General features: G+C 42.1%; 3 protein-coding genes and 1 non-coding gene across 4 annotated transcripts; 2 read left to right on the top strand and 2 right to left on the bottom strand.

Moving 5' to 3' along the window:
• The first annotated feature begins 1,809 nt into the window (after nucleotides 1–1,809).
• LOC106373990 lies at nucleotides 1,810–2,631 on the top strand. The gene is made up of 4 exons (XM_013814099.1): nucleotides 1,810–2,104; nucleotides 2,195–2,263; nucleotides 2,338–2,383; nucleotides 2,478–2,631. The coding sequence occupies exons 1-4, from the start codon at nucleotides 1,810–1,812 to the stop codon at nucleotides 2,629–2,631; spliced, it is 564 nt and encodes a 187-aa protein (XP_013669553.1).
• Nucleotides 2,372–13,105, bottom strand: LOC106373991. The gene is made up of 2 exons (XM_013814100.3): nucleotides 4,394–13,105; nucleotides 2,372–4,315 (listed from the first exon to the last, which is right to left on the bottom strand). The coding sequence occupies exon 1, from the start codon at nucleotides 13,103–13,105 to the stop codon at nucleotides 11,888–11,890; it is 1,218 nt and encodes a 405-aa protein (XP_013669554.3). The 3' UTR covers nucleotides 2,372–4,315; nucleotides 4,394–11,887.
• An 822-nt stretch (nucleotides 13,106–13,927) lies between these two features.
• Nucleotides 13,928–14,386, bottom strand: LOC125583107. Its single transcript, XM_048749670.1, has one exon. It carries the CDS (start codon nucleotides 14,384–14,386, stop codon nucleotides 13,928–13,930), a length of 459 nt encoding a protein of 152 aa, XP_048605627.1.
• A 4,556-nt stretch (nucleotides 14,387–18,942) lies between these two features.
• Nucleotides 18,943–19,049, top strand: LOC125584801. The gene has a single exon (XR_007321709.1). It is a non-coding gene; the product is annotated as a small nucleolar RNA R71 (small nucleolar RNA).
• Nucleotides 19,050–23,785: the final 4,736 nt, after the last annotated feature.

The raw sequence follows: 23,785 nt of genomic DNA, 5'->3' as shown, positions 1-23,785 counted from the left end.
TCACACTGCTCCACAGAAGTGCGTAGATGATTACTTGTGTTTTTCAAATCCCAGCTACCGGCGAGCAGTTCATCTACTCGGCTATTTATGCATTTAATACAGCAGCAAAGATGACTCATTTGTGGAGTGATATTCGAGAAACCCAAGCTGTGTACGCTCATCTGAGATTGCCTTGGATTTTGATGGGCGATTATAATGTTACGCTGTCTTCTAGCGAGCACTCACGTAGTATGGATTACCGATCAGATCAGATCAGCATGCGGGCATTTCAGGAGGTTTTGACGGATTGTTCCCTTGTTGATCTGGTGTATGGAGGGGCTCTCTTTACTTTGTTGAATCTGAGATATGAGGACCCAATAGGCCAAAAGTTGGATAGAGCTTTAGTCAATGGCAATTGGCTGCGATTGTTTCCCAATTCCCTTGCTTATTTTGACGCAGGAGGAGTGTCAGATCATGCTCGGTGTCTGATCAAATTGTCTGACATCCATGATGAATCGAGGAAACCTTTTCGTTATTTCAACTTCCTGGCAGATAACGAGGAATTCATCCCATCCATCCGGGATTCATGGAAATCCTCAGCTCGTCTGCATCATTCCCGTACAGCCCTGTCAGATTTCCACATGAAACTTAAACTGCTTAAGCCGATCCTTAGAGTTATAAACCATTCGCACTATGGAGACATTACCAACAGAACGAAGCAAGCATTCGAGAAGTTATGTGAGTGCCAGAACAGAGTGCTGGTTTATTTTAGTTATGAGAATTTTGCGCAGGTGGCTGAAGCCTCTGATAAGTGGAATACTTGTTTCTTTCATAGATCGGTTCAGATCAGAGATGCTCGGAACTCGATTCGTAGACTGCTAACAGAGCAATGGGAAGTTCTCACTACATCAGGTGATGTTAAAAGAGAAGCAGTCGCTCACTTCCAACGATTCTTGCAGGCCCAAGAGCAAATGGAGGAGATCTCTGTTGCTTCTCTCCAGGATCTTTTCACATTCAGATGTTCTTTTGTTGCTTCGGCCTCACTGGTTTCCCTAGTCACTGCTCAGGAAATATATGAGGCACTTCTTTCTCTACCCAATGACAAAGTGTTGGGCCTGGATGGGTTTACTAAAGAGTTTTATGTGGCAACATGGAAAGTGATAGGACAGGATTTCGTCACAGCTATTCAATCCTTCTTCCTATTTGGGTTTCTTCCATCTGGTATCAATGCGACAATACTTTCTCTCATTCCAAAGACTGAGAACGTTGAGAAAATGAAAGATTTTCGCCCCATTGCCTGTTGTAATCTTCTGTATAAGGTTATCTCCAAGGTGCTTGCAAATAGACTAAGAGTCATTTTCCTAGACGCCATTGAACCAAATCAGAGCGCCTTCATCACCGACAGACTACTTTTGGAAAATGTGTTAATAGCATCATAGTTGGTTAATGGCTACCACAGCCTACCACTACGCAAAGAAGTGCTATCAAATTTGACATCTCAAAGGCTTTTGACACTGTCAAATGGTCTTTTATAACTTTTGTGCTGAAAGCTATGGGTCTGCCGCTTCAATTTGTTCATTGGATGGGTCTGTGCATATCCACTGCAGCATTCTCCGTCTCAGTTAATGGCAGTTTGTAGGGCTTCTTTACCAATGCAAGAGGTATCAGACATGGGTCCTCACTATCTCCCTATCTTTACGTCATACTTAGTAATATCTTGTCTAAGATTCTCAACAAGGCAGCAGCGGCAGGAGGGTTTAATTACCATCCTCAATGTCAGGGAGTTAAAATTACGCACCTGAGCTTACAGTATCTTCGCTAAAAGGGGTCATGGAGGTAATGAGGGATTTCATGACAATATCGGGCCTGCATATTAATGCAACTAAATCTACTATCTTTGCAGCAGGACCAGACTTGGACACCCTTCTAGCAGAAGCTACGTCTCTGGCAATCAGTGTTGGCACGCTCCGAATTTGTTACATGGGTATGCCGCTGACAACTAAGTCCCTCACATCGATTGATTATGAACAGTTGATTGACAAGGTGCGCCGTAAAACGCTAACTTGGTCCAACAGAAGCTTATCGTTTGTCGGCCGTCTTCAGCTTATAAATTCTGTGGTTATAAGTATTGTCAACTTTTGGAGTTCAAAATTCATTCTACCTGCAAAATGTCTCGATGCTATTGAAAGTATGTGTTGTGCCTTTCTTTGGTCAGGATCTCCCAACCAAACGCATAAGGCTAAGGTAAGCTGGGCAGATCTCTGTTACCCTAACGCTGAGGGAGGTTTGGGTGTAAGAAGACTGAGGGATTCATCTAAGGTATTTGCCTTAAATCCTATTTGACACCTCTTTACACAGTATATGTCATTGTGGGTCTGTTGGATCAAATTCTATTTGCTCAAGGGTAGCTCCTTCTGGGATGTGAGAGACACACAGAAAGGATCTTGGATGTGGAGGAAACTCCTCAAACTTTGAGATATTTCCTATGATTTTCTCAGGTTCGAGGTCAAGGATGGGAAATCAACCTTCTTCTGGTTTTATAATTGGCTGGATAAGGGGCGTTTGATCGATGTCACATGTGCAGCTGGTACTACCTACATTGGGTTGCCTCGACGTGCCACTGTTAGTGATGCGGTTAAACAGAACAAATAGGCAATTCGAGGACAGCGGAGGTGCCACTATCACGAGCTTCATGCTGCCATTACTGCTGAACCAGTGCCTGGAGCTCAGCATGGGAGAGATGTGGTCCTATGGAAGGTTGGAGATGACGACTATCAAGACAACTTCTCATCTGCGAAGACATGGCAACAAATTCGTTTGAGAAAGGAACCAGTGAGATGGAGTAAAGTTGTTTGGTTCACACAAGAGGTACCGCAGTTCTCGTTCATCACTTGGCTTGCAGTCAAGAATAGACTATAAACTAATGATAGGATGTGCTCATGGGGGATGATCCAAGGATGTATGTTGTGTGGAGAAGTCGACGAGACAAGGGATCATTTGTTCTTCGCGTGTCCATACTCCTTTACGGTTTGGCATGGGTTGGCAAATCACATTATTGGCTCTCATACTGATCCGGATTGGCAGCTCACGCTTGACTACATGGAGGAGCTTTGAGATGGGACATTGGATACTATTCTTATCAAAATGCTCTTTCAAACGACTATATATCATATTTGGAGCGAACAAAATACGAGGAGGCACCATACTAGTTGGATGACTGCAGAAGCTATGGGCAAGCTAATTGACAAAGCGATTCGGAATCGCATCTCATCTCTTAAGTACAAAGCAGGACACAAGCTTGAAGGACTGATGGGCCGGTGGTTTGTCCACACTATGTAGTCATGATTCTACTTGTTTTTCTCTGCTACTCATAGATTACACATATTCCAACATAGCATAGTAGTTAAAAGTAGATTCTTATTCTTTTGTAAATGTTAGTTCCCATAAAGGATGAATAAATTTGAAATTTCATCAAAAAAAATATTATACTCTAAAATAAAATGTAAAAAAATTATAAATCACTGTTTGATGAGTTTATTTTAAGATGGAAAATAGCATACATTAAATTAGACAATATAAAAATCAGAAATAATATATTAAAATAAGAAAAAATATATTAAAACCACATAATCAATAACCAACAATGAATATAAAATAAAAGAATTGTTGTTTCAAAAATAAAACTTAAGACAACATAAACTCGTCACTTAATTCTTTTGTAGATAGATTCCAAATGCATTTATTGTTCTATAGAAGTGGATGCAGAAGGTTCTTTTTGATCAACCCTTTTTCTTAATATTCTTTTTTGTTCACTTTGAACGTAAGCACGGATATTTGCATCTTGTATGGAATTCAAGTCTTGAAGTAAAAAAATATTTTCTTCCTTGAATTTTTTTAATGCAAAATTCTTACTTTGAATCTCCATGCAATGTTGTATGTGTGCACTTGTCTTCTTCAAATGTTCAAGAAGTTGTCTGTTTCCTTCTTTTAAAATCTTGATTATAGCCGATGTTCGATCATCGCTTCTTCTTTTCAGTGAAATTTTTTTTACTCCAATAGGTTGTTGAGATAAGGATCCACCAATAAGATCATCTTTGTCACCTAAGTTAAATGAACATGACGATACACTTGGAGATGCTTGTATCTCAGAATTTGTTGTTGGATTTTCTGAATCTGAATATGTAGACTCGAAACCGCAAGAATCTGATGGCTTTCTAGAATAAGTAACACCATGTTCAAACTTTTCAGAAGTCTTAATAATGTTCCACACATGATCAAATTTCCACCCAGATTTGTATTTTGGATCTTCCATTAACATTTCTTTAGCTTGATTGCACTATATACAATTTTAAAACAAAACCAGTAAATAATCAAATAACAACAAATAAGTTAAAGTTTATAATTTAATACTTACAATATTAACATTTGAAACACCATTTGAATGTTTGTTTTCGCATTGTTTGATGCATGCATGTAGTTTCTTTGTTGCTCTCTCGATTGTTTGAAATCGACATTGGAGAGATTTTTTTGAACGTTCACTCGAAGCTTTGGGTTTCCCATTCTTGAAAGCTTCTTCCACATGATCCCAAAACTGATCGGCTGTTTGATAAAAACCTTTGATCGGATTTTGATAAACTTTCATATAAACTTGACATAGAAGTTTATCTTCTTCTTTAGAATACCCAACAGAACGAGAACCATGTTTAGGCATTCTTGTAAAGAACATAGAAATATGGAGAGGTGTAGAGAAAATTATAGAATGATTCAATATTATGAATGAAAATAAAAATCCAATATTCTATTTATAGATGTTAACCAAAATTCACGTTTCTAAATCCAATATAAGATGATTTGACTGAGGAATTTGTTCAATAATTATCAAATTTCACAAATAATTAGGAGAATTTTAAAACAAAATGAAAGTGAACGCAAGGTTCTGATGTTTCTAAATTTATTTTTTTCAGATTTAACAATATATCGAGTGAATGATTCTAATACTGCAGTTACAAAAAATGATTCTAATACTGTTACATATTTTAGTGAAGCTATAGTTAGAAACGTCAAAGAAAAATATATAAATTATATGACTTAACCCACATATAAGAATTATTATTGGATCAAATTAAATTCACTTAGTTTTGAAATATTCTAAATTTAGTTTGACAATTGAAATTAATCATTAGAAATGGTCTAAGTTAAGGAAATGATCAAAAATTCGTTTCTTCCATGAATTTAAAGAAAATTTATGGAAAAATTAATTTAGATGATATTAATAGTTATATATATAGTTGCAATCACACTATTTTAATATTAGAATTTTTTTGTTTGATAAATATTTGCTAGACAAGTTATTCTTGAGGTATGGAACTCATCGGATCTCCCGACTAATGAAAACATAATGGAGCATATATCTTGTCACTTGGTATACCATGAATATTATTAATTTTCAGCCATTCTATATAATTGTTTAGAATCTATTTTAGGTGTTTTGGAGTCTTTTTTGAGTATTTTCAGGTCCATGTATGTTTTGAAGCAATGTGGAGATTATGGAGCATTTTGGAGCTAAAGATATAATAAACTCGAATACGTTCAAAAACCAGCCAAAGTCGACATTCGGATAGACTGTCGATCAATACAATCTCTGTAGTCGCTTGAAAATGACGCGCGTAGACGGGCTGACCGTCTTATTCGAGACGGACTTGAGCCTAGATGATCCACATAATTACAAGACTACCCCAAGTTGGACCTAATATTTATAGTGTTTGCCATTATTTGGGAAGAACACTACGCTTTTAATTTCTATCATTCACATCAAACACTTATAGGATTTTTAGTAGGGTTTGAGAGAAGATCCAAAACTCTTTCAGACCTTTGTAATGGAACTCCATTTTTTCTTACCTTATTCTTTTTATGCATTCTATTCAGTTTATTATCATGCTTTTCTTGATCATGCCTGAGTAGTTTCTCTTGTTAGACTTAGGGTTAATAGGGTTTTGATGGATTATCCAAACATATAGGACTGCTAGGGTGCATTCATAAAACATCTTTCATAAGAATTGTTTTTATTGCCGGTGTTCTAGATTAGCTAACTAGAACCTTGAACTAAAGATTTAAGACAACTACGACAGTAGGTTCCCTTCCTGCACTAATTTTGCTGAGTTAGGATTGCTAGAAATATGCGACAGCTAATCTGGTGAAACTAGTGAACAAATCGATCAGATCGGCAACTCTTGCCTAAGGCAGTGTGGATCAACACTCATTCGATAGCATCGATCGAACATTGAGTTCTAGGATTGTCATTCACACACCCTTATCTTTTATAATACTAGAATACAGATTGCTTGGAACCCTGGATCTAGGTATTTGATCTCATATTTGCAAACCAAACAACCAACTACTTTGTTCTGCTTTATTTATGCTTTTATAATTACTTGCCTAGCTTAATCGTTATTGCATTGAGTTTATTGTTTCCCCCATTTCCTGTGGATTTGATCCCTAAGTACTACAACTGAACCTCTTATTTGAGAGAGTAAATTCTCTCATTGGGTAATTTGAGTTATATTAAATTTGGCGCCGTTTACGAGGAGCATTGGATTGCTATTAGACTCAATTTATTTGATTTAGTCTAGGATATTTTTCTCATTTATTTTTACTTACGAATTTTTTTTCCTTAAATTTTCAGGTAAATGCCTATCAGTACCTGAAGCAACAAGGAAAAAAAATCACTTTTATTCTCAGATCCTGCACATTTGGAACGTTCAATCTGCAAAGAGAGACATGCAGTATCGATCGACATCAACTCAATTTCGTCGAAGGATACCTGTGAGCGACCGACTATCGACACTTCAACCTGAACATCAATCAACATCAACTCGCGAGCAGACATGGTTGCGACTCTAGTGCTGATACGTGATGAGATTGGCGACCTGCATGACCAGGATGGTCATCTGTGTAATGCAGCATGTTAGAGGTTAGATGATCATGGGGCTATAATCCCTGATCCTGAAGCAGCTAATCAACAAGCTGCTGATGTTGAGAATGCTGCAGCCAATACTCAGGCTGAAGAGAATGTCCAGGCCACTCTACCCAGATCTTTGGCTGACTACAACTACCCATATCAATACTACGCCAACAGATCTGCAATTCGTCATCCTACTTAACATGGGCACGATTCGAGCTGAAGCCTGCATACTTTGCACAAGTGGTATAGACACCATATCATGTTCTTCCACATGAGCACTGATATAACTCAAATTACCCCAAAGAGTGACTTTTACTCTCTCAAATAAGAGGATCAGTCGTAGTACTTAGGGATCGAATCCACAAGGAGCTAGGGCACACAATAGATCCTAATTAGTTTAGGATTAACCTAGGCAAACAGAGTAAATCAATAAACAGCAGAGGTGAACAAGATAGTTGTTCAGTTGATTGATTGATTGAGGTTGTAACAGTTATGAGAAAGCAGCTAGATCTAGAGTTTTAGGTAATCAGGATTATAATGATATAGAATGCTTAGGTTGTCAATCTTAGAACTCGAATTCTAATGAAAAAGTATTCCAGCTTCCGCATGTGAATCAATCCTATTGACTAAGGACAATATCTTAGCTTCTGCTTGTTGATACAGATCCAACGTCGATCAATGCTATGAGATTAACGTCGATCGATGTTTCCTTAGGTAAGCTTTAGCGAGTTGATCGATAGATTCACTAGTCTTAACTAAATAAGATGTCACTTGTTCTAGCAATCATAGCTTAAGGGAATCTATTCTAGTGCAGAACCTACCGTCGTAGTTGTCCACAAACCTAAAATCAGGGTTCTTGTTTGCTACTTTAAACACAAGCATTACAAGAAATTCCTTGAAGGATGTCTATCACCTTAGCAGTTATATAGTTTGGGCTAATCCCTCAATACCATAATGAACCTTAAATCTAACAAGTGAATTACTCAGATATAATCAAGCTAGACATGATATAAATTTGAATAGAAAGCATATAATAGAATATAGTAGAAATACTTGGGTTCCAATACAAAGCTCTGAAGGAGTCTTGGATCTTCTCTCCAAACTACTAAACATCCTAAATATGTTTTCTCGGAAAATATGAAAGTACGAAAAGCGTGTGTTGCCCAAAATAATGGCATAGCACATAAATATTAGATTAAAGTTGTTCGGGGGTATATATGTAATTGTTGTGGAACTTCGGCTATAAGTCGGCTGGGAACCAAGTCGGGCCTTGCGCGCTTTGCTGTCGATCGACGACATGAGGTTTTTGTCGATCGACGTTTGACTCTGAATGTCGACTCTGGACTGGTTCGACAGACGAGTTTCTTCTAACTTTATCTACAAAATGCTCCAAAATCACCACATTGCTCCAAAACACTCATGAACCTGTAAATACTCTAAAAAGACTCGAAACATAATAAATAGGTTCTAAAACACTTATATACCATAGCTAAAAACTGGTAAAATCCATGGTATATCAACTCCCCCAGACTTACTCTTTTGCTTGTCCTCGAGCAAAACAAGAATAATCCTAATGAAAGAGTTTTTTAAAACAACAAGGACTCACATAATTTAAAATCACTACATGTAACATCTTGGGAGTATCGATCAAAGCATACATGGAATTAACTGAAGCAAGTATCTGGACCTACAACCCCTTTTCTCTGAATCCGATTTGTGTGTTTTTTAAAGAGTATATATAGTATTACAGGGAAAAGCTTTAGGTGAATAGTGGGATCATCGATAATGTTTATACTCTCTAAATTTGATATGGATAATGTATCTAGCCCTCGCTTCTAATCAATGTGTGATCATTCTATTAGAGTAGAGTAATGGGGTCGCGGAAAACATTCCTACCCCTCTAAACCGCAATGCAGAGGCTGTAGACACAGAGGGTAGAGCAGATGAAAAAGAAGATGTGAACTTCATCAGTGGAACTGGATTCCAAGGTTTTGGAAACCAGGGTGGAAACAGAAACTCCTATGGAAATAAGGGTAATTTCAACCAGAGTTCTGATACACTAAAAATGAGTCCTTGCTACTGTCAAGTTAACAGTGGTGATTGTAATATTTGAGATTCAATCCAGAGGACCAGTTTACTCTTTACTCTAATGAGTTCAATATTAAGCTGGGAAACAAGTGGAGTTTTTAAATCAATGGTGACGCAAGTAACTAGAATACTTAGAGATTGAAATTCGATTTAAATGAAAGCTGGCTTAGGGTTATTCATCAGGTGTCAATGCGGAACGGAACAACTATTCAAGTGCAATGAGGTGCAGTCTAGAACTCGGATCACTCGACTAGAACAATCCACTATCGTGGACTTGTTCCCTTTGTTGATCGGTCTTGAGTCCTAAGCTCTCACTTGGAACAAGACGCGATAACAAGCTCAGAGATCAGGTCCGATTAGTTCACTTAATGCCCTAATATCTACTCTCGCTGATTAGGGACATGAAGCTCATTCAATATATGTCGATTTATCTCCTAAGCGGTTAGCTAGGTGATTAAACTAGAGATCGAACATTAAGTGATCAATTCAATGCAAGCAGTAAGAACAATATGAATGAAGAACAGTTAAGATCACTTATTTGTGTTCAGCTCAGCTATTGACACCCTACAACCCTAAGCAAGCTTATCCGACTACTCAATCATAAAGCAAGATGACGCAGATATGGTTTCTGAATAATACTGCATATAAAATAAAGTAGAAAAACAAGGGTTCAGGATGATCTTCTCTTGAAAATGAGAGATGGAGCCTTCTCCCTTACAAGTTGCTCAATCCAAATCGTTCTAGGTCTCTCGTAAAACTAGCGTAAAAAATAGAAATGATAGCCTCCGCTTTTTATATGGAGGCGCCCGTGGTAAAGAGAGAAGAGAAGAAATCTAGGTCAAACTTCCGAAATTGGAAGTTTCCTTAATGATCGGGAACAGTCAGACGCTTGTTCTCTTCGGGAACAACCTTTGGATTGATCTAACTGGCTGTTCCGCATCGAATATTCCAAAATGACATCTGACTTCATGAAACTCTCTTCTTTGCTCTTTCACCTGCTCCAAACCTGGAATGATACCAATTAAGCACGAATTAGGACTGAGAATTAACTCAAAGCACACATATAATGGCATTAAAAACATGATATATCAATTCCCCCAGACTTAGATCCTTGTTTGTCCTCGAACGAGGCCAAGCCTCAAGAACAGGGAGGAAGGTTTGAAAGAGTGGGAACTCGCTTGATCTCAATAACCATACTCTTACCACACATCTCTGAACCATACAAGCTGTAGACTCAGACCACACACCCTTACCAGAACACCCACGATCGCTGTTCGAGAATCAGCTCCATACTCTGTATCTCATACCTGAAAAAGGGTACACTATCGAGACAAAACTCCTTGAATTCAATTAAGAACAGCGTGAGCTTCTCATCACAGGCACTATTCAGGGTAGACGGGCTAGGTAATAAATAGGCTATTTCATGATGGAGCTAAGAGTGTTTAGGGGCTACCAAATGTAAGTGGATGCAGGAAATCGCGCAAAATAGCAGGAGAGGACGGATTCATTGATGTCCACAGCCCTTACTCGTTTATGCTTCACGGGTGCAGTTGTTCTTTCCTTCGGATCAACCGTGAGACTGTTCTTCAGTTCTTTACTTCCTTTGCCTACTCCTCAAAATTTGGTACCAACTCCTTGCTCAACCTTCCCAGTGGCGTGTGTTTTTTTTTTGGATTCACCTTCCCCATCTCCATCACCATAAAATAGATAGAAACAATATATAGATTTTTTTTTTTTTTTTTTTTTTTGAATATAAAAGGTGATGGGGTTGCGAGGGAAAGGCAACAGAATGAATGTTTTGCAGCCGCTGATGGTCTATTCTTTTGTTTCTCACTGGTCGCCACTGTTCCTCTGGTTAGAACATGCACCCTTAGACTGTTCTCTTGTTAGAGCATGGTCTTATCGACTGTTCTCTTCATGCTTGATCTCTCTTCTTTGAATGTGTGGCACTAACGAGTAAGAGGCTGCGTCGATCCTTTCCTTTCCAACCCTTTTGCACATATCTGCACATATGACACTGCAAAACAGAGTGCATGAGGGTAAAAATAAAGGGTTAAGCGCAAGGTGGGAACTAGCTAAAGAAGAGCTAGCCACTCAGGATCAGCAAGATTGGCAAAAGGAGTAAGAAGTTTTGAGTGTAAGTCTCGTTTCCCTGATCTAGTGCCCATAACAATAAGAATTTCAGTCAAGATTAGGTTCAAGTTAGGTGGAGTTGAGTCTACCCAGTGTAACCTGATCGGTTGAGAGCTTCTGGAGAATCAAATGAGATAAGTCAGGGGTGTTCTAGGTCCAAGTGTGGGCCTCTCATCACTGCTAAGGTCACTGGATAAGAATGTTAGAGCACGAGATGGTTAAAAGATTATCGCAACACAAGGTCCTAATTCCCACAAGAGTTTTAGCTGACTCGATCCTAAACTGACTCAATAAAACATCCAAATGACATAAGGACTGACTCAGAAATAAAAAAATAGAGTTTCAGCACACAACAAGTGCTTCCCCCAGACTTAATTTACACCATCCCTGGTGTGAAACCAAGTCGAGGTCAGCCAAATAACAACACAAAGCATAAAAGTAAAGCATAAAAAATAAAGAGTTCAGATGGATAGAACAATGGATAGAGAATAGTCCTCGCAGACTCAGTCGGACTCGCCGATCTCGGCCGGATCAACCGAACGTCTATTGCGCGAGCGATGAACTTCCTCAGTTGACGGGCCTGTTCCCATAGGCGCCTTTCCTGGACGGTGCGATCGTGGAGTCTGGTCTGCTGGTGACTGTCGCTGGTTACTTCCGCCAATGCAGCCGCTGCGAGTCAACCATCCAGCGTCGGAAAGCCTGATCATCTGTCACATCCGCCAGCTCTCAGAGGTCGTATGATGGGTCAGCGTCTGGGGTAATATCCTCGACATCTTCCATATCCGCGTCAGGTGCAGCAGCACGAGGATCAGTGCATAGGAGCTCGGGTGGTGGGAAAAAGCGTATGTTGTCAAACTCGCTGAGCCTGGTGATCTCAGGGTGAGGCAGCTTGACGAACAGCTGGGTACCCTCCTTGTCAGAGACGCTGTAGGTGTCCTCATCTCGCATGATGTGGCAAGCCATAAGGTACCTGATGTCGAGGTACTGAATCTCTGTGTTCACCTTGTACTTGCTGAGATCAATACCGAAATGCTTAAAGAGCGGTGTGAGCAAGCTACCGCTTCTGTCCTTCTTGTTCGTGCCATGCATCAGACAGAGCCTCCTCTCGCAAAGCATGGTGATGAAATGAAAGCCTGGGTTCGTCTTGACCTTCGTGATTGGAATGCCAGACCCTGAGGCGCGTATCTCATCCTCAATACCTGCATACAGGGTTTGCAGCTTCCCGTTTGTCACTTTGGAGGTCTGATCCTTGGCAAACAGGAGGTTTGAAATGATCTTTGCGATGACTCTAAGTTCCGGGTTCCTGATGTGTGACTGGTAGGCCTTGCCGGGTGTGAAGTTCCCAGTCGTAATGAGTTCCCAAAAGGTGTTTGATGGGGCGAACTTCTTCGCCACTGCTACCCCTCTCGGCTCATTCGCGATCTCATAGATTTCATTGAGTTTGTCGAGGGACAGGGAGCAATACTCTCCATCAGCCATGAATGAAAAGGAGCAGTTGGCGTAGGAAGGAGCAGAGCAGTCCTCATAGCTGATTGTGGCAGTGGCGAGCACTTGGCGGACTAGATCAGGGTAGAGCTCGTGCGTAGCGTAACAAAGGGGAGAGATCCCCATCGCTTGCAGTGTCTCGAATACATCCTCATCGATACCGAGCTCAACGAGAGTCTCGGCGTGGCAGAAACAGGTAGGTAGTATCTCGACCTTGAGGAGAGCATTGTACCGACTAGCTGTCTCCTTGTCCCACCCGTCGCAATTGAAATCTAGAAGCATAGGGTCATCGAGATTGATTGGCTCATCCTCCTGTTCTCGCGGCCATGGGTAAGAGGCGGAGATTGGTTGTTGTGCTCGCGGTGGCGGGGTGTTGTTTGTTTTCTTTGTTCTATTGGCCGATTGCTTGGTGCGTGGAGGCATCTGCAAGGGAAATAAAAGTTCTTTTATGAGTTCCATTCTCGGTTGCGTAGAAGAAAAGGAATCAAAGTAATCAACTTTTAGGAACTATTCCGTTTTCTTTCCAAGCAACCCGTTTTCAACAAACCAGAACAACCACTCGCCGAATCAGAACATTTCAACTTAGCACAATCACAATTCATATGTTCAATGTATATCAAAACCGCGATTCTCTAGGGCTAAGAGACAAAAAGGTCCACTTCTAAAATCAATCCTAACAGCAAAAAGGGGGGGGGGGTTCGAACCAAGCTATTTCTAACAATAATCGAACTATCGAAATCGTTTAGAAGGGTGAGTTTTTCAAACCGAAATCGCGATTGTATGGTGATTGCTGAGCCTCTTACCGCGATAATCAGAGCAAATGGACTGCAAAAACAGAGAGAACTCGAAAATCCAATTGGATTAGAAGCAAGAATCACTTAAAAAGAATGAGAATTTAAGTTTTGGTGATGGCTTCAAAATCGCAAGAGAGGGAGGAGGGTACGGTTGAGTTAAAAGGGAAAGTGGAAGGGTGGAGCCTTAAATAGGCGAAACCCTAACCGCTCTCCATTATCTCTCTCTCTCTTTTTTTTTTATTCTTTTTTAATTTTTTTTTGGTCCGGAACACTTACCTGGAACAGGCGATGAGTTGTTCCACCAGAAGAACACTCCTTCGGTTGTTTTGACTAAAGTGTTCGGATTTTTTTTTTGTTTTTTTTTGACCTGCTAACTAAATCTGAAAAGAGATAAAATAGACTATAGAAAACAATATATACACTCACCAGTGGGTTGCCTCCCACCAAAAGCTTAGTTAAAGTAATTAGCTTGACTTGGCTCAGCCGATCATGCTGATGGGGGATCGCTTAGGGGAATTTCTTCACCCTCTGCGATAGTGGAGTCAGCAAGGTAATGCTTGATGCGCTGACCATTGACGACGAACTCGTCTCCCTTTCTGTCCAGCAACACAACAGCTCCGTAAGGGCGGACTTCCTTAACGGTGAAGGGTGTGGACCATCTAGATTTCAGCTTGCCTGGGAACAACCTAAGTCTGGAGTTGAAGAGCAAGACCTTATCGTTTGGTTTGAAACGTTTGGCAATGATTCGCTTGTCATGGTAGGCTTTGGTCTTCTCCTTATAAATTTTGGAACTCTCATAGGCGAGGTGCCTTATCTCTTCCAGTTCATGGACTTGGATCATGCGCCTCTCAGTTGCTGGCTTGATGTCGAAATTCAGTAACTTGACCGCCCATGCAGCCTTGTATTCGAGCTCGACACGAAGATGACAAGCCTTACCGTAGACCATGTGATAGGGGGTGGTCCCTAGCGGCGTTTTGTAGGCTGTTCTGTAGGCCCAGAGAGCATCATCCAGCTTAAGTTACCAGTCCTTGCGCGAGGTATTGAAAGTTTCCTGGAGAATGTTCTTGATCTCCCTGTTGGAAACTTCAACCTGTCCACTCGTCTGGGGATGATAAGCGGTTGCCACCTTGTGTTTCACCCCATTCTTCTTCAACAGGCCCTGAAATGCCTTGTTGATGAAGTGTGTTCCGCCATCGCTAATGACCACTTAGGCACCCCAAATCTCGGAAAGATGATGGAGCTGAACATCTTGGTCACAAATTTTGCATCATTAGTGGGACTCGCCACTGCTTCTACCCACTTGGAGACATAGTCAACGGTGACCAGGATGTACTCGTTCTTGAAGGATGGATGGAATGGTCCCATGAAGTCGACTCCCCAACAGTCGAACACCTCAACTTCTAAAATGTAGTTATGAGAATTTCATTCCTTTTGCTGATGTTCCCAAGTCGCTGGCATGCATCGCATCGAGCTATGTAGGCGTGAGCATCTCTGAACACTGTTGGCCACCAGAAACCTGCTTGAAGGATTTTTGAAACCGTTTTGAATGTAGCGAAGTCGCCTGCGTAAGAAGAACCATGGCAATGATCTAGGATCCCTGGAATATCTGCCTCTGGAGCACACTTTCTAAATATGCCATCCTTGCAATGTTTGTACAAGTACGGTTCATCCCAAACATACTGCCTCGCTTCTCTTAAAAACTTCCTCTTCTCGTTTCCAGTGAACTTAAGTGGTTGCTTTTCAGCAGCAAGGAAATTCGCAATCTCAGCAAACCAAGGGAGGTGAGAGTACTTCTTTTGGATCGCGGCTACTGGTTGTTCCGTTATGCGAGAACAATCGGATGTCATGCTCAGAGGTTGTTCCGCGAAGCGCAGACCAATCGCGTTGACGTGTTCCACTGTGTGTTCTTCATCAAGAGCTGTGTCGTCCTCAATCTTCATTCTGGAAAAATGGTCTGCAACCCCATTCTCGACTCCCTCTTGTCTTTTATCTCAAGATCAAATTCTTGGAGAAGAAGAATCCACCTCAACAATCTCGGTTTTGCATCTTTCTTTGTGAGCAAGTACTTAAGAGCAGCATGGTCTGTGTGCACAATCACCTTCGATCCCACCAGGTAGGATCTGAACTTCTCAAATGCAAAAACAATAGCCAAGAGTTCCTTCTCAGCCGTAGCTTATCTGCATTTAGCTTCATCCATGGTTTTGCTTGCGTAATAGATTACATGAAGTTTATTATCTTTGCGCTGTCCAAGGACTGCTCCAACTGCAAAGTCGCTAGCATCAGTCATGATCTCGAAGGGGAGATCCCAGTCTGGCGGTTGTACAAAAGGTGCGCTGACTAGAGCTCCTTTGATCGTGTGAAATGCTGCTAAGCACTCGCTATCGAAATCAAACTTGATCTCTTTGTAGAGCAGTTTGTTGAGTGGTCTCGCTATTTTTGAGAAATCCTGGATGAACCTCCTGTAAAACCCTGCGTGACTCAAGAAACTTCTGATAGCTTTGACAGTTTGTGGTGATTGCAAGCTCATCATCACCTCGATCTTTGCCTTATCCACCTCAATGCCTTTCTCGGAGATCTTATGCCCTAGAACAATGCCATCTCTGACCATGAAGTGGCACTTCTCCCAATTTAGCACCAGATGTTTTTCCTCACACCTTTTGAGTACCCTGCACAAGTTTGACAAATAGACACTAAAGGAGCTTCCATAGACACTGATATCGTCCATGAAACCTCCATAATGTCTTCAATGAGGTCAGTAAAGATCGAAATCATGCAGCGCTGAAATGTTGCCGGCGCATTGCACATGCCGAATGGCATTCTCCTGTATGCGTACGTTCCGTATGGGCATGTGAACGTCGTCTTCTCCTGATCGTCTGGATGGATAGGGATCTGAAAGAAACCTGAATAACCATCTAAAAAGCAGTAATATGGGTGGTTAGCCAATCTCTCAAGCATTTGATCAATGAAGGGAAGTTGAAAGTGATCCTTTCTAGTGGCTGCATTTAATTTTCTGAAATCAATGCACATGCGGTGTCCTGTCACTGTTCTAGTAGGGATCAATTCATTCTTTTCATTTGTGATAACAGTGATGCCACCTTTCTTAGGTACTACATGAACATGGCTAACCCACTTACTATCAGATATGACATAGATCACACCTGCTTCAAGAAGTTTCATTATCTCTTTCTTAACAACATCTTTTAGATTCGGGATTAACCTCCTCTGATGTTCAACAGAAGTCATTGATTCATCTTGTAGGTGTATCCTATGCATGCATAAATCAGGTGAGATGCCAGGTATGTCAGCTAGTGAATATCCTAATGCCTTACGATACTTCCTAAGCTCACACAAAAGCAATGCAGTTTCCACATTATTGAGTTCATCGTTCACAATGACAGGGTAAGTGGAATTCGGACCTAAGAAAGCGTACTTGAGCCCTTTGGGAAGGGGTTTTAGCTCAACCTTGGGAGCCTTTAACTCGCTCCAGGGATCATCAGGTAGGTTTGGCGGAACATGCGAGTTCGGTAAATGGGTCGCTCCAGTTGGAGTGTTCTTGTCCTTGTTGCTCTCTTCCCCCAGACTTAGACTCGCCACCATTCTTCTCATACTCCTTGCGGAGTCAAGCATCTTAGCATACCCATCTGCGTCAACGTTCTCGACACTCTGCTCGGCCTCAGCTCTTACTAGTGCAAGCTCGAGTGGATCTTCTGTAAGAATCTCCTCGATCATCCCTTTGCGAGGTTGTAGCGGATCAATCCCTTCATCCACCTCGAAGGTCTGTCCATCCAGCATCGTCTTCTTTAGCAGCTCATCCATCTCGAACTGCAGGACTATGTCCCCCAGATGGAGATCAATCTTCCCTTGCCGCACATCAATGATGGCTCCAACAGTACATAGGAACGGTCTTCCTAAAATGAGAGGATCTTTGGATTCCTCTTCTAGCTCTAGAACTACGAAGTCTGCTGGAACAGAGGTGTTCCCGACTTTTACTTGGAGATCCTCTAGAATACCAACCGGGGACTTGACTGATCTATCCGCAAACACCAAGGACATCCTAGTTGGTTTAAAATATGTGTATCCCAAACGTCGTGCTATAGAGTAGGGCATGAGGTTTATGCTGGATCCCAGATCAACCAAGGAGCATGAGAAAATTGTCTTCCCAATTTTGATAGAGAGGACGAACATGCCAGGGTCTCCTCGCTTCTTTATCTGCTTGTTCTGAAGCACTGCGCTGCACTCCTTAGAGGCAGTCATGAATTTGCTCTCCTCTGATGTTTTTCCTGAGATCAATCCCTTCATAAACCTGCGTATGGAGGGCATCATCTGGATCGCATCCATCAAAGGGAGTCGGACGGTTAGGTCCTCCAGCATCTTTCTGCACTTCATCTCCTCTCGGTCCTTACGAGTAGCCTTTCCTGGAACCAGGTAAGGGACTTTAGGAGTGTATTCGCGAGCAGGAACAGGCTCTGGAATCGGGCGGACAGCCTCAGCTGGTTGTTCTGGTCCTGGCGAATTGGTTCCAACTGTTGGTTCCCTATCCTTCTCAGCTGCCGGGGCATCGGCTGGTGGTTGTTCCAACTCTTTCTGCTTCTTCTTCTCAGCCGCAGTGAACCTCTTCTTTACGGCTCAGAGAGTTTCTTTCCACTTCTCAACTCAACCGCGTTGCACTCCTTAGGGTTTTTGTCGGTTTTCCCAGGTAGAGTACCTTGTTGCCTCTTGACGCTCTCAATAGTCTGAGCAATCTGAATGTCCATCTGCCTCATATGACTCGCGACATTGTTGTATTTGGTGCTCAAATCGCTGAACATATGGTTTATTCTGGTATTGATCTCAGTAGTAACCTTGTTTAGAGCCTTCCCTTGGAGCTGTTGTCCTTGGAGCAGTTGCTGCAACATAGTTTTTGTCTCATCTTGCGAAACAGCGACAGGGGCGGAGGTAGCTGGCTGAGTGTTCTGGTGTTTCTGCATCTGAGGTGGATTGTTCTGCGGTTGGTTTAGAACATAGGTCCGAGGTTGGTAGTTCTTTTGATACCCGGCATACTGACCTTGGTTACTCTGAGCAGGATCAGCTGGTTTGTCTTGCTTAGGCCAGAAAACCTGTGGGTTGTTCCTCACGTTAGGGTTTGGGTGGTAGTTTTTGAGCTGCCATCCTTGCCCATTCACGTAGCTTACCTATTGCTGATCGTCTCCTGATATTTCAGCATCAAACGCCAGGTCACCGGCACTCTTCTCAGGAGCTGCTTCTTCCATTATGAACACTTGGCTTTGGTTTCCCTTAAGCAGTTGATCTACTTTTGCAGCGAGATCATCTATGCTGTCCACACTCTTCGAGTGGTTATGCTCCTTGTTCTTGTTTAGTGAACTTGAAGCCATGTTCTCAATCAGCTCGAACGCACCAGGTGTGGTTTGAGTCATGAAGTCTCCATTACTGGAAGAATCAAGGGTGTTTCGAAACTCGTAGCTCACTCCATCATAGAACACCTCCAATATATAGTCATCATCAAACCCATGGTGCGGGCATTCTCTCTGGTACTCCTTGTACCTCTCCCAAGCTTCATGGATAGGTTCATCGAACTTCTGCTTGAAATTGGAGATCCTGTGCCGTAGAGCCGCGGTTTTAGACTTCGTGTAGAAGTGGGTCAGGAACGCTGATCAGACCTGGTACCATGAGGTAAGAGAACCGGTCGGCAGAGATTGGAGCCAGCGAGAAGCTTTCCCTACAAGAGAGAATGGGAACAGCGTGCATTTGACATAGTCTGGTGGCATTCCGTTAGAACGAGAGAAATTGCATTTTCTGTCAAAGGCTTCGATGTGATCCATCGGGATGTCACTAGTGAGACCGCTGAACGTGCTCTTCTGCACCAGACTTATCAGTGCAGATTTGATCTCATAGTCTTGCTGAGTGCAAGGAGGAGGGTTGATGGAGGAGCGGTTAGTAGCGAAGTTCCGCGGAAGGTTCCGCTCCCCAATAGGAGCACCTCGCTCTTCTCGCGCGGCGTTCTCAGCTACTTCGTGTGCAGCTTGTTGCTGATTTTGGATGGTCTGCTGCATCTGCAACATCTGTTGTTGCTGAGCCTGCATTTGTTGTTGAATGATTGCCAATGCAGCAGTGAGGTAATCTTGATTGCCGTGATCATCCATGTTGGTGTTGGTTGTTCTCGGCTGTTGACGGTTCTGTCTTTCTAATCTTGCGAGTTCGTCGTTGGTCAGTTGATGTAGCGGTCCTTGCGCGTTGCTCCGAGTATGTCTACTGGTCATGCACTTGGATCATCTGTTCCAACAAAGAATTAAAAGAAAGTTAGATATCTCAGACTAAATATTAAACGAAAAATAAAGGTAAAAGTCTGTTCCCCGTCGCAACGGCGCCAAAACTTGATACACTAAAAATGAATACTTTCTACTGTCAAGTTAACAGTGGTGATTGTAATATTTGAGATTCAATCCAGAGGACCAGTTTACTCTTTACTCTTATGAGTTCAATATTAAGCTGGGAAACAAGTGGGTTTTTTAAATCAATGGTGACGCAAGTAACTAGAATACCTAGAGATTCAAATTCGATTTAAATGAAATCTGGCTTAGGGTTATTCATCGGGTGTCAATGCGGAACCGAACAACTATTCAAGTGCAATGAGGTGCAGTCTAGAACTCGGATCACTCGGCTAGAACAATCCACTATCGTGGACTTGTTCCCTTTGCTGATCGGTCTTGAGTCTTAATATCTACTCTCGCTGATTAGGGACATGAAGCTCATTCAATATATGTCGATTTATCTCCTAAGCGGTTAGCTAGGTGATTAAACTAGAGATCGAACATTAAGTGATCAATTCAATGCAAGCAGTAAGAACAATATGAATGAAGAACAGTTAAGATCACTTATTTGTGTTCAGCTCATGCTAATGACACCCTACAACCCTAAGCAAGCTTATCCGACTACTCAATCATAAAGCAAGATGACGCAGACATGGTTTCTGAATAATACTGCATAAAATGAAGTAGAAAAACAAGGGTTCAAGATGATCTTCTCGTGAAAATGAGAGATGGAGCCTTCTCCCTTACAAGTTGCTCAATCCAAATCGTTCTAGGTCTCTCGTAAAACTAGCGTAAAAAAATAGAAATGATAGCCTCCGCTTTTTATATGGAGGCTCCCGTGGTAAAGAGAGAAGAGAAAAAATATAGGGCAAACTTCCGAAATTGGAAGTTTCCTTAATGATCGGGAACATTCAGACGCTTGTTCTCTTCGGGAACAACCTTTGGATTGATCTAACTGGCTGTTCCGCATCGAATATTCCAAAATGACATCTGACTTCATGAAACTCTCTTCTTTGCTTTTTCACCTGCTCCAAACCTGGAATGATATCAATTAAGCACGAATTAGGACTGAGAATTAACTCAAAGCACACATATAATGGCATTAAAAACATGATATATCAAGTTCGCAGCACCAGAAACCCTACAGTAACAATTACAGCAACAACAGAGGTTATGGAAATTCCTACTACCAGAAGCCACCACCACCTACTCAAGAGAGCAAGATTGAAGAGATGCATGATAGGGTTCTTGAAGTACAGCAGCGCATGACGGTGGACTTCAATGGGAAGATTGATTCTGTCTACATCAACCTGAACAAAAAGTTTGAGACTTTGAGCACTCATGTGAAGAAGCTGGAGATGCAGGTTGTTCAGACAGGAGAAGCTGTTAAGAGGCAGGAAGCCTTGACAAGAGGGGTAGGATATGATGTGATGAAGCACCACATGAATGCCATCATTGGAGATGATTTATGGCAAATGGTCAAGCAAGAGAAGCTGCAAGAAGGAGATTTCGAAGTAGAAAGTTCGATGAGTTTCGGCGGATCGCACTGGTGTCGATCGACGCCAGACATCGAACATCCATCAACGGATGACAATCCAAATTGATCGACACGCTCTCCAGAGCATCGATAGATGACACCTACGGAGTCAATCTTATCTTGCAATGCCGTGAGGATTCTGACTCACGAGGAGTTCGCAGCAAGACACCCACATCAGCCCAGCCCTGTTTACGTAAATATCAATCGACATTCTGATACTCCCGTCGATCGACAGCAAGAGACCGCCATCGATCGAAAACCTCCAGCGCCCATCGGTCGACGATCACATCTTACGTAACGAGTGCAGATGCCAAAGATAGATGTTGCACGTCTAAATGCACTCAGGCCCAAAACCAAACCTTCAGAAAACCCACCAGAGACCATCAGGATACCTTCAGATGATGGAGCGGATCCTATGAAAGTTGATAGGGTTCCTATGGGAAGAACCATGAGGAAAAGAAAGGAAAAAGTGGTGAAACATCTGAAGAAGGAGCTAATGAAAAGGAAAGAGAAAGTTTCCAAAAGAGAGTTTTCAGGATTCCTTTAGAAAAGCCATTCGAGGAGGCCTATCTTACCCACATATTGTGAATGTTCTTCAGAGAAACAAGAGAGACTGAAGAAAACATTAGGAGAATGTTCTGTGAAGCTAGAGAAAAGATGAGGAAGAGGATTACACTGAAGAAGAAGAGTGATCCTGGGCAATTTGCAATACCATGTACGGTGAAGGGTATTGAGTTCCCACATGCCTTATGCGACACAAGAGCATCAGTCAGTATCCTACCTAGGGTTATGGCTGACCATTTGAGTCTACAGGTGGAGCCTTCCAAAGAATTATTCACTTTTGTGGATTGTTCTCAGAGGAGCCCAGGAGGGATTGTTAGAGACCTAGAGGTGCAGATTGGAAATGCCCTAGTTCCAGTTGAGTTTCATATCTTGGATATCAAGCTAAACTGGAACTCTTCTCTATTACTTGGGAGAGCTTTCTTGTCAACAGTAGGAGCAGTGTGCAACTTGCAAACCAACCAGTTGTGCCTGACGCTAATTAATATTCATGTCCACTACAACCCTATTCCAGTCAAGAAGCCACATATGTCCTCCAGAAGAATCAATGATCCAGGAATCATTGCAGCTTGCCACTGTGGAGCTGAATACGAGACAGAGTACTCGGCGTCAATCGAAACTCACACTGCAACATCGATCGACCGACGCACCAAGGGAAGAATCGGTCGACAGTAGTCCAGAAGATTGGGAGAACGACTACTATAACCCTACTATGGCAGCATACACCAGACACACCATGCATACAGAGGAGTATGATGAAGATTATGAGGAGGAACGAGCTACAGAGTACATAGCCATTCTTGATGAGGAAGACAAACTTCTACATCATTCCTTTTGGAAGAGGAATGCACCATCGATTGACATAAGATTCTCAACATCAATCGACACTCAACCTCATCAGAGAAACAAAAAACGAGCATCGACCGACATCGCCTACTACCCATCGATTGACACTGGAGTCGACCGTGTGCGAGGAGGAGACTACTCGATTGGCAGCTGGGCAGATGATCACCATCACGAAAGCTATGCAGTATAAATGGCAATTCATGAGCCAGGAGCAGATGAACCTCATGAAGGTTTCACATATGAGGAACTTCTCAACATGCAAAAGACGTGATGAAGCAGATCAACATCAATCAGAAGCTGCTGGGGAAAGAACACGTTTCAGCCATTCTATCTACAGAGCCACCTGCCCATCGATCGCTGAAAAGCCTCCATCATCGATCGATATCCGTCCAAAACAAAAATCCACTATAAGCGAAAACCCTAATTTTAAAACCAGTATCTAACACCAGACGAACTTGGTATTTTCAGGGACCCAGATGGCTACGCTAGAGCAATAGATGGACATGCACTGCAAGTATCCACAGAGGACATTGCAGACATCCTTCAGATGGCTAATGGAGCAGATAATCTCTTCATGCATTAACACACCATCCCAGCACATCAGCAGAGGTTTACAAAAGAGTTCTATGAAACAGCTGGTGGCATAGACAATCACTTCAAGAAGAAGTATAGACATCCTACTCGACCGTCGATCGACGCTGAAGTCCCACCATCGATCGATGCTGACGTCCCACCATCGATCGACAGACGTCCAGAATTCGGCAGAAGAGCTTTTGACCTTTTTGGAACCAGAAAATTCTACTGGGAAGACAAAGATGAGTATGGAATCTACAGAGATGATCAGGGATGTGCAAGAGATGTGGATGGACACATCATCAATGTGTCCAAGGAGGATATCAGAAAGCTAATTGAAAGAGCTTCGAGAGATGAGCACAGCTACATAGGTCTTCCAGAACATGCTAGCTCATTCACACAGACCAAGCTGGTACAAAAGATCTACACCAAGGATGAGATCAATGAGATGTTCTATGGAGTCTGTGAAGCCCAAGAAAAGAATGAAGGTGATTTCCAGATGAAGCAGGACATAGCCAAA

Source organism: Brassica napus, chromosome C3 (assembly GCF_020379485.1).
Source record: "Brassica napus cultivar Da-Ae chromosome C3, Da-Ae, whole genome shotgun sequence".
Taxonomy (NCBI): domain Eukaryota; kingdom Viridiplantae; phylum Streptophyta; class Magnoliopsida; order Brassicales; family Brassicaceae; genus Brassica; species Brassica napus.
The sequence above is the reverse complement of the archived record's forward strand: the minus strand, read 5'-3'. Positions and strand labels throughout refer to the sequence as shown.